The 18484-nt window shown below is 38.4% G+C and overlaps 1 protein-coding gene across 1 annotated transcript in view; it reads left to right on the top strand.

Moving 5' to 3' along the window:
* HNMT (histamine N-methyltransferase) overlaps nucleotides 1-18007 on the top strand; it is a 37628-nt gene extending 19621 nt beyond the window's left edge. The window contains exons 5-6 of the mRNA XM_004613702.2: nucleotides 3473-3566; nucleotides 16897-18007. Of these exons, the coding sequence (XP_004613759.1) occupies nucleotides 3473-3566; nucleotides 16897-17252 (450 nt within the window). The 3' untranslated portion in view covers nucleotides 17253-18007. The remainder of the gene's footprint in view (nucleotides 1-3472; nucleotides 3567-16896) is intronic.
* Nucleotides 18008-18484: the final 477 nt, after the last annotated feature.

Below are 18484 nucleotides of genomic sequence, written 5' to 3'. Positions count from 1 at the left end.
TTGTTTATCTCTGTTTCCACTTGGTTGGCCAGTTGCATGTCATCTTTGAAGATACCTTTATCTTCAATATCGTGGAGGGTTTTGCCGACCTTGTCTTCAATGTACCTTATGGTTTGTGGTCTGATGTTGAGGTCTTTAATCCATTTTGATCTGACTTTTGTGCATGGTGTCAGGTCAAGGTCTAAACCCATTCTTTTACATGTGGTTGTCCAGTTGTGCCAGCACCATTTGTTAAAGAGGCTTTCCTTGCTCCACTTCACATCTCTTGCTCCCTTATCAAAGATTAGATGATCATACATTTGAGGTTGTGTGTAGGGACATTCCACCGTGTTCCACTGGTCTTCAGCTCTGCCTTTGTTCCAGTACCATGCTGTTTTAATTGTTATCGCTTTGTAGTAGTGTTTAAGGTTGGGGAGGGTGATGCCTCCCATCATCTTTTTCCCAAGAATTGTTTTAGTAGAGCAACTATTTTGTTAACTATAAGAAGCACCTTCCTTCCTATATGGTCCACAAATACACTTAACTCAAAGAAATTAAGTTATAATAAATCAAAGGAAGAAATTATTCCAGGGTAGACCTATTAGGCTATCATATCTCTGATATCTTAGCTGACAAATTATTTACCTATGAAGGAAAGCTTAACAGTGGCCAGCAAACCAAGACTATGTTAGCATTGGACTTGCTTTTGCACATCTTCTATCTCTCTAGTTCCAAAAAACCTTCTCCTATAACTCATTCCCAAGTGATGATGTTTTTCATATCATATAGAGAAATTATCAGTCATTAGATAGAAACTCTTTTACCTGTTCAACATATTTGTGCTAATAGTTACCGTTTGTTCTATGGTATTGCAAGATCCACCTTTAATCAAATTCCAATCCCTGGGGCCCAAGAAATATTACAGTGGATAGGGCACTTGCCTTGCATGCAGCAGACCTATGTTCAGTGCTCAACATTCCATATTGTTCCTTTGAGCACTGCCAAAAGTAACCCCTGAGCATCACTTGGTGTGGCCCAAAACCAAACAAAAGGCCAATCCCTCTACTAGTGCTCTGGATACCATTCTTTTTCCATAAACTAAAATATGTTCATTGTATCACTGTATCACTGTCATCCAGTTGTTCATCAATTTACTTGAGCGGGCACCAGTAAAGTCTCTATTTCTCCCATCCCTGAGTTTTTAGCAGCCTCTCCTTACTCATCTTTCCCAATGATTGGAGGTTCTTTCAGGGTCAGGGGAATGAGACCTATTGTTACAGTTTTTGGCATACCAAATACACCAAGGATAGCTTGCCAGGCTCTGCCTGTGCGGATGGGATACTCTCAGTAGCTTGCCGGGTTCACCAAGAAGTATATATATTACTCTCTATGATTTGTTGCCTACTGTTGAACTCCATCAAATATGATATGGTAATTATGGAAAATGGGTAGGAAATGTCTTATAATGTGTCCAAAAAGCGGCCTGGAGCGTGGTGGGGGTGGGTAGTGGAGGTTGATTGGGTCCTTTGGGGCAGGGAGGGTTCTCACCTGCCCCCTCTGGGGTGCCTCGAGTGAAAACAACCTGGAACTGTTTAAAACTTAATATTTTAGTTTTTAGATATTTTATTTTCTTCTATTTACCTAAAAACTTCCAAGTTTTTTTTTTCTTATAGTAACTTTAGGATTTCTACAATACTATTCTGTTCCCCACTCTCCTTTCTCTCCTTTGCTCTTTCTGTTTTGATTTTTTTCTGTGCTATGTCTCTGTCTCTTAATTATTTCTGTTAGCCTTTTTTTTTGTTTTGGGGCCACACCACATGGTGCTAAAGGCTTTCTCCTGACTGCTCTCAGGGTCACTCCTGGTGGGGCTCAGTGGACCGCATGGGATGTGGGTATTGAACCTGAATCACCAGCATGCAAACACCTACCTACTGCACTGTCTCTCTAACCTCTTAATTATTTCTGATACTTATGATATTATTGAAACTGCATGCTCACCGTCAACTCTACAGAATCTCAATTTCACATCAAATTCTGGAGTACATCTTATGACTAACTTCCTATTTTTATATAGGCCGTATTATATATTGGTAGCTCTTTTATTGGTTTGCTTTATCTGTATGGTCCCCATGATAAATGGAATAAAGTATCCTGATACCAAATATAACCTCCAGGGCAGAACAGGTGCACATCCATGAAGGTCTTGTAGTTCCATTTTATATCATTCATTCACATGAGAGGAGCTTTTATTTTTGCTTTATGCAGTAAATTCTTTTGTAAGAATCTACAGAGAATATTGAATTCATGGGTGAGATTGATGAGATGAAATAAAAGCATTTTTTTTCTGTGGGTATAGATCAAAGGGATGCATGAAAACCCTTGGGGAAAATTTTTAACTGCCAGTGTATATTTCCAAATTCTATTTGTGCTGTATGGAAAGGCCTTTGCTTACACTTACCTCAGATGCTCTGGCTTTATGAAAAATTGTGGGTAATCCCTAGTATTTTGTGACCAAGCATCTAAGCTCGTGCTTTATATAATAGTCTATGTTCCTAGAGATTCTGAGAGCTCAGAGCCTGTCACATTTTCTGTGATTGATAAAACATATCTTGAGCATATGGCAAACTTAATTCAAAGGGTTTAATTATAAAAGCAGTGTTCCATGAAATGGGGTCTGCTTTAATATTATTAGCACCATTTTCTCCAAAAACTGCAGTTCAAAAAATATAGAGTGAGAGTTGATGAGAGTTGAAGCAGTAGTACAATGGGTGGGTCAGTAGTTACATGTGGCCTACCTGAGTTTGATCTCTGGAACCTCATATTGGCTTTGTTTCTGATAACAGAGCCAGGAGTAAGCTTTCAGCACAGCTCAGTGTGGCCCCCCAAATCATATGTATATATAGAGAGTGGGAGGGAGGGCAAGAGGAAGAGAGAGAGAGAGAGAGAGAGAGAGAGAGAGAGAGAGAGAGAGAGAGAGAGAGAGAGAGAGCTTTGAATCAAGGCACCAATATAATATAAAGAACAAATGGAGTTCTATCTCCAGCAATAAGTGCCTATGCTATTGAAGAAAGAAGAACAAATTCACTCTCACTGTCATCCTGCTCATCGATTTGCTCAAGTGGGCACCGGTAACATCTCCATTGTGAGACTTGTTGTTACTGTTTTTGGCATATCAAATATGCCACGGGTAGCTTGCTGTGCAGGCGGGATACTCAGTAGCTCGCCAAGCTCTCCAAGAGGGGCAGAGGAATCGAACCCGGGTAGGCCACGTGCAAGGCAGATGCCATACCTGTGGTGCTATGATTAAAGAACAAATTGCACATTTAAAAATATTGGTTGTAGTCGAGCAAACTTAATAGTTTTTCCTTTCCCTAATTATATTTTTTCATTTTTGAGTAAAAATTCATCAAATATTAAAAATCTAACTTGTATCTAGTTCAAGCAACAGATTCATTGTAGAAAAGTATCTCATTTTTCTTTTTTTCATTTCCAGATGCTGTATTATGTAAAAGACATCCCAGCCACCCTAAAATTTTTTCATAGTCTCTTAGCTACCAATGCTAAGATTCTCATTATTCTTGTGTCAGGTAAGCTAATTTTCATTCAGTTTGAATTTAAGACAGTAGTAATGCATGTGCGCATGGATTAATGTGTTTGAAGGCAGTTGGTGCATTTCATCTTCATTATGCGATTCTTGGCTTCTGATCACAGTCAATTAATTAACTTAGTATTAGCTAAGTCCTTCAAAATAGCTCTCTATTTAAGGGTTCTAGGGACATGAAATGTCTAATTTTTTCATTTGAGAAATTTTCTCTTCATTATCTGTATGTAATTTATTTTTATGTAATGAAGAACAAATATAGCTCTCTTGATTTTCTTAAATGAGACCAAAAAGAGTAACTCTATAGGATTGTCTACTTTTTGTCTCTTTTCCAACTCTACTAATATAGTTAATGTTTTATATTTGCAGTATCATCATATTGTATTAATTTGTTTTTCAAGAGCCATTATCAACATTTTTATTATAGATTTTCTCAAATAACTATAAAAAGTGGTTAACTTGGTCTTTTTTATTGTTTTTTATTTTCCCAAAAAGTATTTAATAATGTTTTGTTGTTTCCAGTGGCATAATATGTACCACACAGAAAACATGAGTGAATATTTTGCCAAATTTAATATCGATATTGCTTATATCATTCATTAATTTCTTTTATTCAGAATACTTTATTGGTTTGCACATAACATTACTTTGCAGGTTGAATCCATATAATATATAATAATATCTTTCTTAACTTATACCAAGACCCCATATTTAAAAGCCATATCACAAAACTTATTTATTCTTATACATAAGGAACATCATTAAGGATGGCATACATGGCTATTGTCTATAAATCTTGGGTATGAACTTATGGGGAGGTATAACAGCAAAGAGCTACTTTGAACAACCTCTATCCTAAGGGTACATTTTGATTATTATTTTATCTCTGGTAAGTTAAAAATAATTATGAAAATCTTGCCATTGATGAGGGCTTATGTAAACTCTATGATTCCTACTAACATATCTTAACTCAGTACACAGTTACTGGGAAGATGGCTCAAAGATCTACAACTCATTCTTTGCATGGAGGAGCCCAGGGTTTGATCCCTGGAACTGCATAGTCGCTTGGACAGTGCTGGGAAAAGTCCCTAAGCACTGAACTAGAAGTGGCCCGTGAACAAACTGGAATAAGACCAGCAGTATTAAAAATAAATAAGTAAATAAGTAGCGTAGACTAAATGAATAAATTAATATCCTGGGGAAAAGCACCACATTTGGAAAAATGGGTTAGTTTTCAGTACTGAGGACAGTCTATTCTTAACCTTTATCAGTAATGCTCTAAAGTCTTTCCAAAAGAGAGATTAATTTGAACAGATAGCATATATGTTTGATTTTATACTTCATATTAATAGCAGAACCACTTCTGTTTGGTATATTCTAAAATATTTTCAAATATTAAGTATTTGAGAGACAGAGGAAGCTGTCTATGAGTTCTTATTTTTCTACTAACAAGAAAGTAAAAGTAAGCCTCTAGAAATGAACTTGAGTTGTCTATAAGCAACTCAAAATTGACTAAGTGCCAATACACATATTGTATTTGGCTGATTACATAATGAATAGGCTAAGACAATACATATTTTTTTTTTTAATAATGTAGGAGTACTGCTCTGAGGCTGTGTACTGCTTAAGCAGTGTAAGGATGAGATGAGGTCTGTTAGCGGGTAGGGTGTTTACCTTGCACTAGGCTGACTCGGGTTCGATTCCTCCGCCCCTCTCAGAGAGTCTGGCAAGCTACCGAGAGTATCTCGCCTGCATGGCAGAGCCTGGCAAGCTACCCGTGGCATATTTGATATGCCAAAAACAGTAACAATGTCTTACAATGGAGACGTTACTGGTGCTCGCTCGAGCAAATCAATGAGCAACGGGATGACAGTGATGACAGTGATACAGTGACAAGAGTACTGCTATTTATTCAGCCATTGATTAAGCTGATTGAATTGGGCATGAACTCCGCATTAATTTCTCATCCTATTCTGAATGTTAACTTTATTTTATTATTATTTCCCACCCTTTTTTTTGATTCACTGTGAGATACAGTACAAAGCTTTCATGTTTGAGCTTCAGTCATATAATCATCAAACAGCCATCCCTTCACCAGTGCACACTTTCCACCACCAAAATTCCTAGTAGTTCCCCCGCCCCCCACCACCACCATTACAACCCTTTCCCTGCTTTGTGGCAGACAATTTTCCCCATACTCTATTTACTTTGGTTACATTCAATATTTCGACACCAGTCTCACTACCATTCAAACCTGCCAAAAAGACAATGCTAGATGATTTGTTTTGTATTGCTTGTTATGGATAGAATATATGTCCAGGAAATTCTGTGTCATTCTCTTCCAGGAGCTTTAGTTTATAGTCTCTGGGCCTTGGCCCTTGATGAGATTATATGGTGCCAGGGGCAGTTTGTGGGTGTGACTGCCAAGCTTCTGGAAAACCGGGGACCTAAGGGGAGGAGGCCCAGTCCTGATCCAAGCAAGCTTGGAGATCTTAGTCATGGGTTCCCGCATATCTGGGTTTTCCTGCTGGTCTGCTCTCTGGTGAGACTCATGCCCTCTTGGGTAGCGCTCATCCGACCATGAGGAGAGTGGCCTTGAGCATGGCAGTGGTAGGGTTCTGGAGGTTTTTGGCTGCCAGAGTTCTGCTTGGGGCAGGGAGGGAAACTCAACCTGCCTTCCTCTGAGGTATCTTGATGAAGACAGCCTGGTTTGGGGTCAGGGCATCCTGCTGTGCTCTCTTCTGGGAGCTTTAGTTTATGGTCTCTAGGCCTTGGCCATTGATGAGTTTACATGGTGCCAAGGGCAGTTTGTGGGTGTGACTGCCAAGCTGCTGGAAAACTTGGGACCTGGGGAAGGAGGCTGAGTCCTGATCCAAGCGAGCCTGGGGCTCTCAGTTATGGGTTCCCACCTAACTCTGTGCTACAGGCCCTGACTGCATCTTTTGATCTCTTTCAAGATTGGTCTCTGAAATAAGGCCAATAAATGAGCTTATATAGTTGAGTCAGAGGTGGTTTGTGAGTGTGTCTCCCACTTACCTAACTTTTGGGTGTTTAATTCCAAAGGCAAAGCAGCAATTTTGGGGTATCTGGAATTCTGAAAGCATCATCAAGCTGCTGATGCACTCACCCCACAGGTACAGGTTGACCTGCTGGCATCACCATACCCCCCACCCCCTGACAATTTATGTTTTATTGGTATCAGAACATGTCTAAACTTAGAGGTATAGTTACATGAATGATGATGTAAATACTAAGTACCTCCTAATTGGGGAAACTAATTCTGTCTTAGTTTAAGTGCAATTTCTAGTTAATAATACCCATATGTTATTGCATCTATGTATACATATGGTTCATATATAGATATATGTATATATGTACACACATATACTTACATAATGGGGAAAAATAAAGAGATGGAATGAGGAGTAATTCTCAAAAATTAGTTAACTTTTTCTAAAAAATAATTTGAGTCATAATATTTAATTGATTTTTTATTGATGGTGGCAATTTTTCAGTATGCCCTTCAAAATTCTTTATTAGTATACACAACATCTAATAGGATTTAGATGTCCAATCCAGAAAAAGCTGGATTGTAGCAAGAGTACAGTGGGTAGGCTGCTTGCCTTGCATGTGGCTTATCAGGGTTCTACTCCCAGCATCCCATATGGTCCCCTGAGCACCACCAGGAGTAATTCCTGAGTGTAGAGTCAGAAGTAACTCCAGTGCATTGCCGGGTGTGATCCAAAAAGAAAAAAAAAGAATAAGCTATTTTTAATATATGTTATTTTTAGACACAATAATATAGCAAATGTTTTTAATTATTAAAAATTCTTTTCTCATATATTTTTCTCTATCATATGTAAAGATAGAACTTTTTTGCCTTATTCATCAGAATAGTTAAGTAAATAGATTCATCAGAATTTGGAATTAAAAAAAAACTTGTTAGTCTCTTAAAATACATTCAACCTGAAAAGAGAAAGGAAGTGATCAACTACATTCATCTTTTTATCTGCTTAGCTTAACTTATATGTCAGGTTTCCCTGTTCTTCTGCCCGGACTCATGCTTAATTCTAAAATTCTCACAGTGAATGACTGAAGGCTTTACCTAAAATAAGTTGTTAGTTCATTTTCCTCCGCATGATTGTAAGGACTGGTTATCATGTTTACATGCTGTTGATAATTATCAGACAGGATTCCAAATTTTTGTTCCCATTTCAACTTTTGATATTTTTATTTCCAAACCTTGGATATGCTATCTTGTTTTCCTTTGTCCTGAGAATTGATTTAGTCCAATTTCCTTTATTCTCTAAAGCACCATTCTTTAATTTGGAGAGTTGTCTGCATGCTTGGGGAGAAGAAACAGAAGACAAAATACAGCACTGACGTTTCATAGCCACCCACTCTTTGGTACCTGCTAACTTGCTCAACCAGTGTCCACTTTCTTGTACCTCATAATTTCTTTTTATCCCTCTTTTCACTTTCCCCAAGGTGCCAGCCTTCATTTCCTTTGTGTACTTCATTATTTGTACTTAAAACAGTTTAATTTCATTTTGTTCTAACTTTCTCACCTCAGTAAATTTGTACACCTTTGAACCTCTCTTAAAAACACATTTCTCTGAGATAGATTGGTTCCTCCCTCAGTGTATAGAAGTGCCTGCAGTTTCTTTATTTCTTCCATCTTTAAGAGTAGTCATTTCTTTATTGCATTAACAAATTCTAAAGAGTATGAAGAAATAGATTGAGGTTAGTTTTCATATTTAAAAAATTATGACATAGGAATTTTTGATAGTTTACATAATTAATCAACATGCATAGAATTGGTCTACATGTTTATTAGTAATTTGGTCACTGCTGATAGTACATCAAATCTTTGCTTGCTAGACCAGTCTGTGGCTAGCAAATAAGTTTGAGAAAACTGCTCATATCATCTGTGGTTTCCACGCAACTTTCTTCCTCACACCTTTATAAAATTGTTTCCCTAGGGACCAGAGCAATAGTACAGTGGGTAGGGCAGTTGCCTTGCAAATGGCCAACCTGAATTCAATCCCTGGTATCCTATATAGTCCCCCAAGCACTGCCAGGAGTAATTCCTGAATGCAGAGCCAGGATAACCCCTGAATATTTCCAGGTGTGCTCCCCCCTCCAAGGAAAGTCACCCAAACCTTTCTTCTCAGCCCCAGATATAATTCTTGAAACTTCATTCTTCATATTTGCAAAATCATTCCTTAGAATTAACTATTTCCCCAAAACTTGATACACCTGAGAAAATGTGGTTTTTACTAGACTCTTTATTGTTTTCTACAGCTATTTTCTAAACAAAATTTGCTTCATATTTACCAATCTTTTTTTTTTTTTTGCTTTTTGAGTCACACCTGGCAATGCACAGGGGTTACTCCTGGCTCTGCACTGAGGAATTACCCTTGGCAGTGCTCAGAGGACCATATGGGATGCTGGGAATCGAACCCGGGTTGGCCGCATGCAAGGCAAACACCCTACCCTCTGTACTATTGCTCCAGCCCCAATAATTACCAATCTATAAAAATTGGTTTCTCTATTTCCTTTGCCTCAAGGCAAAGTTGTCATTCATAGTTATGCTGCATTGTGGAAGTATTCACTGAAGGTGGTCCAGAGAGTCCTAGAACTAGAGAATCCTAAGTGCACTCACTTAACTTGTGTTTCATGTAGGCAAATAACAATGTCTTGATCAGCATTTTGCTCTAAAGCTATATTCTCAACCATTTTTCAACCATGTCCCCTTTTGATCTCGTTTTCTTTCTGTAGCCCTCCTATCCTACTGGTCGGAACCTAAGTTTGAGCTGTACTCAGCCCCCACCTTACATTTAGGTAATTTTTCACCCGTGACCCCTTTGGAATGTTCTGGGAGTCGGCACTACTTTAAAGAAACATTCTAAATCTGCCACAAAGTGAGGGTGCTACACTCCCCTTACATGACTAAACCAGTAAGTTGTTTCTATGAATAGACAAGATCATTTCATTATCTGTGTACTGTATCATCACACATTTATAAAATTTATTAGGTTGTAAGATAAAATATGGAGTATGTCTCTCTTGATGAAGTGTTGTGTGTGTTCAACCATATTCAAAGTGCAGTCTCTTAATTCTGGCTGAACAGAATATTCAAGTGCAGATTTGGTTCATTTAGTGGGTTTTTTTTTTTTTTGAGCTCTTAACATTAAGCCACTGCTAGTTTCTATTGTTTTTTCTTTACCTTTGAAAGATTCCAAGTGTTAAGATTGAGACACATAAACACTGTTAACTATATACTGAGTTTGCATTCAGAGACATACAGGGAGTTAAAAGTTTTTTGAGAGGAGTTAACTCTCCACACATCCTAGTTCACTGTCTTGGCAACACTACTGGCAGTACGAAGATACTCAGTAAATATATTTGAATTAAAATAAATGACAATTTAGTGTTTCTGTCTTACGAGATTAGAACTACCACTTTTTCTAAGATTTCATCCTCAATGACACATTGACAGAATAGTTTAGCTAAAACTGACTGTATGATGGACTTTAAATAAGAGAATATAGAAAGTTATGGATATTTGAAGATGGTTTGTACACAGGAATAAGAGACAATAAAATTAATAAATGCAAAAAGTACATACTGAAATAAGAACAAATGAGGTAGTTTGGGGGATATTAAAAGTGTGTATTACTCCAGGCCAAAATTATGTCAATGATATGTTTTCTGAAAATGTAGTTACTATCCTTAATTGAAAGAATTAAGGATTCTTAATTGTAATTAAGAATCCTTAATTAAATGTAATTAATTAAATGTAATTTATTCTGACTAAAAGATTATTGAAGTTGTCTGTCCTTTCTTCTAACTAAGGAAGGAAGCAAATTGTGGCATATTATTTTAACATTGTAGGGAAGAGGAATCCGGTTTATATCATCTTGAAAATAAAGTAACACCATATGTTGTGTCCACTGAGAGTCATTATGATAATGCATCAGTCTGAAAATGTAAAATCATTTGGCTTAGAAAAGGCACTGAGTCACAAACAATGACACAGGCAAATTTTCTGCAGTTAGTATTCAGGTCTATTTTCTTTACCAAATTAAAATTAATAATAATGATGATGATGATTAGGGGGAAAACTCAGAGAGCTAGTGTGCATCTTTTGTATCAGGAAGCTCAGGTGAAATCCCTAGTATAACATGGTCTCCCAAGCACCACTGAGGACAACCCCCAAATAATGAACTGATAGTAGACTCTGAGCAACACCAGGCATTATCCCCTGAGAAACAAATCTGGAGTGGGAGGAAAACTTGGGACATTGGAGGAGGAAAGACACTGGTGGAGGGATTGATGTTGAAACTTTTGTATGCCTTAAGCCCTATCATGAATAACTGCAATTCACTGTGACTCAACAAATAATAATAAATAAAAATAAAGGCAGCCCCCACCCACTGTTAATAATGGTTACAAATTCTTTTAGATCACTAATTTTGTGTGTGTTTGTTTTTGTCTGGGGGGCTATACCCTGCAATGTTTAGGGACTAGTCCCAACTTTGCTCAGAAGTCATTCCTGAGATGCTTGGAGAACCATATGTTTCCAGGAATTGATTGAACTTCCCACAAGCAACGCATATGTTTAAATCACTGAGCTATCTCTCTGTGCTTATCTCAATGGGTTAAACAAATGTGGTTTTTGTATTCATGTGTAAAGTCTTGTTTGTAGACAGTCTTAATTTGGAAGAAAGAATGAAAGACTTTTTTTAATACATACTCATGAATCTTTTTTTCCCCATTGAACTTTTTAAAAATTTTTTCTGCTTCATTGCAATTCTTAACTTCCAAATGCTTCATGAGTTACCACTGCCTCTCTAAAATATCAAAGAACATCAGTTATCTAGGCTATTATTTGCATTTCATGCCATGGGTAGTCTCTTTTGTTGAGTTAAATCAGGGCATATTAATGTAATCCATGGATAAGTCCAGATGTCTTTAAGCAGCCTGTAATTATAGACAGAATGGTATAGATGTTCATTGTTTGTGTACTTTTCTATAGTGTCAGTCTCTTTATACCATAAAGGATATTTGTGAAACAAAAATACTCAAGTCTCTGGAATCTTCCTTAAAAATTTTTTCACTTTTAATCTTGGAAGCTAATAGGAAAGAAAGGTTCATTCCTAGATGTTGAGAGATGTTAAAAATTCAGTTTAATTCCCAAACAATTAGATGTTAAAAGTTCAGTTTAATTCCCAAACACTTGAGCAATACCTTTGTGTATCATTTGTAGCTGGTTCTCAGTGCCTTAATTTTATTAACTCAGTGAATCGTTATAGCACTTATATGGCAAGGTCTTATTATTACCCATTTTACAAATGATAAAACTGAGGGGCAAAGGAAAGTACAGCAGGTAAGGGTTACAGTGCTTTCATTGAGTGCAGCTGACCTGGGATTATCTGAGCCCTGCTTGGAGTGATTCTGGAATGGTGAGCCACTAGTAAGCCCTAAGCATTACTCAGTGTGGCCCCAAAACTAAAATAAAAGAACAACCAAGCATCAAAAACAACAAACCCAATGAGGTGAGGGTTATAAAGCAAGTAAGAAGAAAACTGAGGCTCACACTTTGGCAGTTTGACTTTAAAGATCACTCTATAATTGTGTTTTCCTGGTTGTGGAATTAGCAGCCCAACATTACGTGAAGATATGAAAGATTTGTAAAGAGATGGACATTTGCTTTGATTTATGATTATAGACTTCTGAAGAGAAAATTTGTTTTCACATGGTCTTAAAGTTGCAAGAAGTAGAAATCCATTGTCAGACTAATTCCAAATAGCACTCATTTATTTTGTAAGTACTTACACACATCAGCTATGCACCTAGGATTGTGAAATGACTCACTTAAATGATCTCATTTAGTACTTGTCATTACATTTGAGGCTAGTCTGGTTATCTCCATTTTACAGACAAGAAAATTGAGGTTCTGAGAGGTTTATAATCCCATCTCACTTGTTATGTGTCTTTCTCTCTAAGATGTTGCATCTCATAGCTTCTATGCAGGGTTGTTTTCAGTTAACTACTTATAGTCCTTGCTAAAATATTTTATAAAGTTAGAAACAAAAGTTATAGAAAACAGCTTAATTATTGTCAGTCCAAAGCAACATTTTGCAAGTGGTTGACATGAGAGATTACCCCATATCTGATTACTTGGGTAAATCATATATAGGTGTGAAATATTCCTTTGCTCTCAGATATCCTTTATCTCAAGTCTAACAAACAGCTGTCTCCCTTCTCTTTCTATGTGAATGCTCGTTAAGTATCTCAAATTTACATTTCTGAAACCAGATGCTTGATGATGCTTTAACTGTTATTTCCTCATTCTTCCCATTCCCCCAAACACTTCTTCTTTTTTAAGTTTTTAGCCCAAAATTATTGAGGTTGAAGTTGGTGGGCTCCCATGAGCTTATGTAGCTTATGTGACGTGTAGGGGAGAGAGATGGCCACTTTCTCCCAATCCACTTCTGATACCCTGGGACAGACTGGGAAGGTTAAAACTGATAAAGTCTGTGATGAGACCCTGTATGGCCTGTGCAAGAGCCCAGCCAGACCCAACAGGTGGCCATCAAACCACACCAGATGCCACTTGACCTTGGCATGGGAGTTAATCCCCACCACACAATTTCTCAGGGAGCTGTGGACTCAGGCTGGAGCGAGGAATTGCACTTTGCAGAAAAGAAAGCCAGTCCTAGGCCTAACTCAGGCCATACAGGTCTTTCCCCTTTCACAGAAAATAATTTCTGGAGTAGATGAGCAATGAAGTAAAAACAGGTTTTATTTGTAGGCTTTTGAGGAAAGAGAAGAGAGAGAGAGTGTGTAACATGCTGAAGAGAGAACATGGGCTTCTCTAAAGGCAGAGAGCGCCCCAGTACACATCTCAAGATGGAGTATGTGGGCAAAACATATGCTCGGGGACCCCATATGCTTGGCCACATGGACACAAGCAGCACATGTGCTTCCTTTGTTCAAGGTTGCTTTTATAGGCTTTTCCCAAGCTGCCCTCATGGGTGTGGTTTCGGGGGTGTTTGTGAAGAAGGTAGAGTTATGATGGTCTTCTTTGTAAACTCCTTTTTTTCACCTTTGTTTCTGCTGGATCTTCTTTTAGAGGATGGGTCTAGGTAAAGGCCTTATCAGGGCTTAGTTGCTGTAGCCACAAGGTAGGTGCTGACAGCTTTAGGACTAGGTGGTTTTACTACTTTCCATGAATTCCATTGCCATGGCAGTCCTTCCCTAATCTCCTGCCTACATCAGGGTCATCCTTAATTTTTTTTCAACTCACAACTAAATTCCAAATTGTTTGGCAAATCTGATTGGATCTCAGAGTGTAATATTTTAAAAATCCAACCACTTCCCATCACCTCCAAGCTTGCTGATCTGTTGCATGAATGTTCGTTCAGTTGGAGGCACAAGGAATGTGAGGGAAATTATTTTCATGGAGGATCACTGGACTCTCTCTGATCCTGTGACAAAAGGCAGAGTGTCCTGAGGTCTTGTTTTAATTGATCATCCATACCTTTAAAGGGCGCAATACAGAGAAGTCATCAAAAGAAGTTACAGAAAGAACATTGAGGCAGGCATGGCATGTATTGTTTCCTTGTGTCTGCAGGCCAGTGATTTTGTCCTCTGGAAAGAGATTCAGAACTGAAATTGAAACCTTTTTTGGGCTACAAATACTTGGGTTTGCATCTCAAGGACAAGGCTGGACTGGCACCTGAAATTCACACACAAAGACAAACTGGGCAAGCATCTGAAATTTGCATCCCAAAGTCTAGGCTGGGCCAGAGCCAGGAATCTACATGTCAAAGATCAGGCTGGGCTGCTGTGAGAAAAGGAAAACTGCCCCTTTCAGTATACTGAAATTTATGAAATTATTTACTGAAGGCAGTTTGAAGGAAAAAATATTCAGCTTCATCCAAACCAGTCAGGCCACATGAGAAATCTCGCCCATTTTCATGGGTCCCTTGTTCCTGCCCATTATATGGTACAGTCTACATGGGCTTATGCTGACGACTCAGTTCAGCCCCAACATTGATCCAATTTATCATCATCTCTCACCCCTTATTCTTTTTTTTTTTTTTTTTTTTGCTTTTTGGGTCACACCTGGCAATGCACAGGGGTTACTCCTGCCTCTGCACTCAGGAATTACTCCTCGCAGTGCTCAGGGGACCATATGGGATGCTGGGAATCGAACCCGGGTCGGCCGGGTGCAAGGCAAATGCCCTACCCGCTGTGCTAGTGCTCCAGCCCTCTCAACCCTTATTCTTACTACCATTAAGTTGTTATCTCTATTCTCATCTGTATGGTCAGAGAGATCTTGTTAAAATGTATTCCCATTAAGGAATTCTGATGTATTGACAATAATTGACATTTGAAATTTAAACTTTAAGTAGAAGTGAATTAAAGTGTAATAAAAATTAAAATTTATTTTCTAGTCACATTAGCCACAGGTTAAAGTTCCATAGCCACAAAAGTTTAGAGATCACTATATTTGATAATATAAACATTAAATGTGTCCATGAGTCCAGACAGTTTTATTAGATAATGCTAGAATGGCTTCCACTTTTTCTAAATGATTTAGTATCCTATTCATTCCCACCACCAGCCACCTGACCTCAATTCTTTCTACTTTCCCCCTGACTCATTCAGTGCAAATATAACTAACTTTCTGTTAGTTTTTTTTTTTTTTTTAAGCTGGCACCTTTCAGACTCCTTGCTGAATGCCTGCATTCTCCAGCTCTGAGAACTTCTCAGTGATGATACTTTTAACTGTGGCTTTTTCACTGGGGTTGCCTCCCTGTTCTTCTGATATGCCAATGATTCTTATATTGTTCCTCCTGAGTTCATCCCCTAAAACTCTGATTCATCCTAAAGCTATTTTGAGGTCTTTTTCCCAATGTTGTTGTCTGTAAGATTTTTGCAGCTCATCTTCAAGCTCACTGATTCTTTCTTCAGCTGTAGTAATGCTACTGTTCAGGGCACCCACTGAGTTTTTTTATTTCCTCTACCGACTCCTTTATTTGTGACATTTCTACTTGTAGGTTTTTTATTTCTGCTCTCATTTCTTCCTGTATTTTCTTGGCTGTCCATTCAATTGTTTCTTTCATGCCCTCCTTTAGTTTGCTGGATGCGTGTTCAACCGTTTCTTTGAGTTCCTTGGTCATCTTCAACATTTCATCTTTAAATTCTTTTTCAGAAAGATCGTATTTGTGGGTAACCCTTGTTGAGGCTTCTGGACTCTTTTCTTCATCCTCTCCTCATGGTGGGGATTTGCACTGTTTCTTCATGTTGTGGTGATGGTATGGAGGTGGGACCTTTCAGTTCTCTATCAGTATTCCTATCTTGCTTCGAGAAAGGATTCTGGAAGAGCTCGGTCGATGGGGGGTCGTTTTTTCGGGTTTTTGATTGGACTAGGCTAGTGGTCTATGGCCTAGTTTAACTGGGATACTCAGGATGTCCGCTTTAGAATTAGGTAATGCAGGTTAAGCTGTGAGTACAATGTGCTGGGAAAAGAGAAAATAACTGCGGCTGCATGAGAGGCGGCCACCCGAAGGCCATGCCCAGCATGCTGTCATACGTGTCAGTAGGAGGGGCCGCTTATGTCCCTGCTTCTATAGTCTAATTCCCTCTGCCACTATTCTGAGGTTTCCGAGGGTGCCTTTTGGCAGCGCTTGGAGGGCGCCTCTGCTGGGGCTGGGGTCTTGCAGGGTCCAGGGGTCAGGGCTGGGCTGCGTGCCCCGGAAGCCACGCCCAGCACGCTGCCATACCTGTCAGTGGGAGGGGCCGCTTATGTCCCTTCTGCTGCTGTCTAATTTCCTCTGCCACGATTCTGAGGTTTGGGGTGGGGTGAGGGGTGCCTTTTGGCGGTGCTCTGCAGATGCCTCTCCTGGGGCTGGGTCTGGTTAGTTATTAAACATACCATGCATGTTCCTGCTTTAGGTCTGGATTAATCTTTCCCATTATATTAACCTGGTTTTCCTTCTTATCTTTTCAAATGTCACTTGATTAAAGAGAAGCCAATTTTTGTAAAAGAGTAACCCAATCTACTCTGATCCTCCTATTCCTTGCTCTGACTGTTTTCTTAAAATAGCCTTTTAGCATCAATGATACTTTAGCATCAATGCATATTATTTACTTATATGTTTTTCTTGTTTAATTGTTTTATAATTGTATTGTGTTACAAATACAAGGGAATATTATATTTTAACTATCTAGTGCACTGACTGCTGAGTAGATACATGAAAAGGAGAATTCATGAATTCAAAATTTTTTCTCTTACACAGGAATCAGTGGCTGGGACAAACTATGGAAAAAGTATGGATCCCGCTTACCCCTGAATGACCTCTGCCTGTATGTCACATCCTCTGACCTCATTCAGATGCTGGACAATTTGGGGGTTAAGTATGAGTGCTATGACCTTCTATCGACTATGGATATATCTGATTGTTTTATTGAAGGCAATGAAAATGGAGACTTCCTCTGGGATTTTTTGACGGAAACCTGCAACTTTACCACAACAGCACCACCTGATCTCAAGGCAGAAATTATGAAAGATCTACAAGAACCTGAATTCAGTGTAAAGAAAGATGGAAAAGTGCTTTTCAATAATAGTCTGAGTTTCATAGTGGTGGAGGCATAAATAACAACCACAACAGTATAAGTCTATTCAAAAATTGTATTTTGAACAATGTTGGTCACTCATTTCAGTACTTATAAACTATACATAACCATTAATATAAAATGATGTTATCTTTTAACGTGTGAAATTTAGAATATTTGAAGACATTTTAGTATTTCCTTGTGTAATAATGCTTATCTGATCTAATCCCTCCTCTAAGAGACAACATGCTGGATGATGTCCAGCAAAGGTGACTAAGTGACAAGACTAAGATTCATTGGCTTATTAAAAAAAAAAACTATTTTATTTATTGTACTAGTGTCCCCAGCATACCAATAAAGTATGGCTATGAAATTTGCATATAAGTGTATCAACATGGAAAGTATCATGTTGAGTGAAATGAGTCAGAAAGAGACAGATATAGAAAGATTGCATTCATATGCGGAATATAAAGTAGCAGAGAGGTACAAGCTTGCAATGATGCAATTTCTGGCAGATATTTCTCTGGACTTAGTTACTAAAATACTGAAATGCAGAAAGCCAAAACCATGCGGCCACTAGTGTGGTCGCTCGACCTCATATCTCTTCATTCTCAGCAATGAAAAACAAATTATCAAATGCTTCCTTTTCAGCAGGTCCGACTTAAGGGGGGAGAAACTCCAAACAATAATAGTGAGTTTTTTCCTTGAAATATTGCATGTAATCAAAGTAAAGTGAAAGTAAAGTGAAATTTATCAGTTGCACAGGCGAGGCGGGGGGCTGAGGAGGTGGGGGTGTGGGAGGGAGGTATACTGTGATTCTTGGTGGTGGAATATGTGCACTGGTGAAGGGATAAGACTTAAACCTGAAAGCTTTGTAACTTTCCACATGGTGATTCAATAAAAGGATAAATTAAAAATAAAAAATAAAATAAATAAAAATAATAGCTGTGTCAACACATTGTTTGAAAATAAAAACACTGATTTTTTAGCATCAAAAAGATAGCTCAATGGTCTGAGGTGTATGCTTTGCATGCAGGAGCTTGAGGTTTGACCTTAGTATCACTGTTAAGACTCACTTACCCAGAAAACCGCCATGACAGGCTTTGTGGCCTTCTGAGTGACCTATGCTTCTTCCAGGAACAAGAAAAGCAGAAAAACCAGATGCTTTTTTCAAAGATTACATCTCCAGAATAAGATTTGGTCTCTGGAATGTAACTGTCAGGGAGGTGGGCTGGATGTTGCGGGCCAAAACAACAACAACAACAAAACAGA

This window comes from Sorex araneus, chromosome X, assembly GCF_027595985.1.
Source record: "Sorex araneus isolate mSorAra2 chromosome X, mSorAra2.pri, whole genome shotgun sequence".
In the NCBI taxonomy this organism is placed as follows: Eukaryota; Metazoa; Chordata; class Mammalia; order Eulipotyphla; family Soricidae; genus Sorex; species Sorex araneus.
This window is presented reverse-complemented; position numbering and strand designations above follow the sequence as displayed.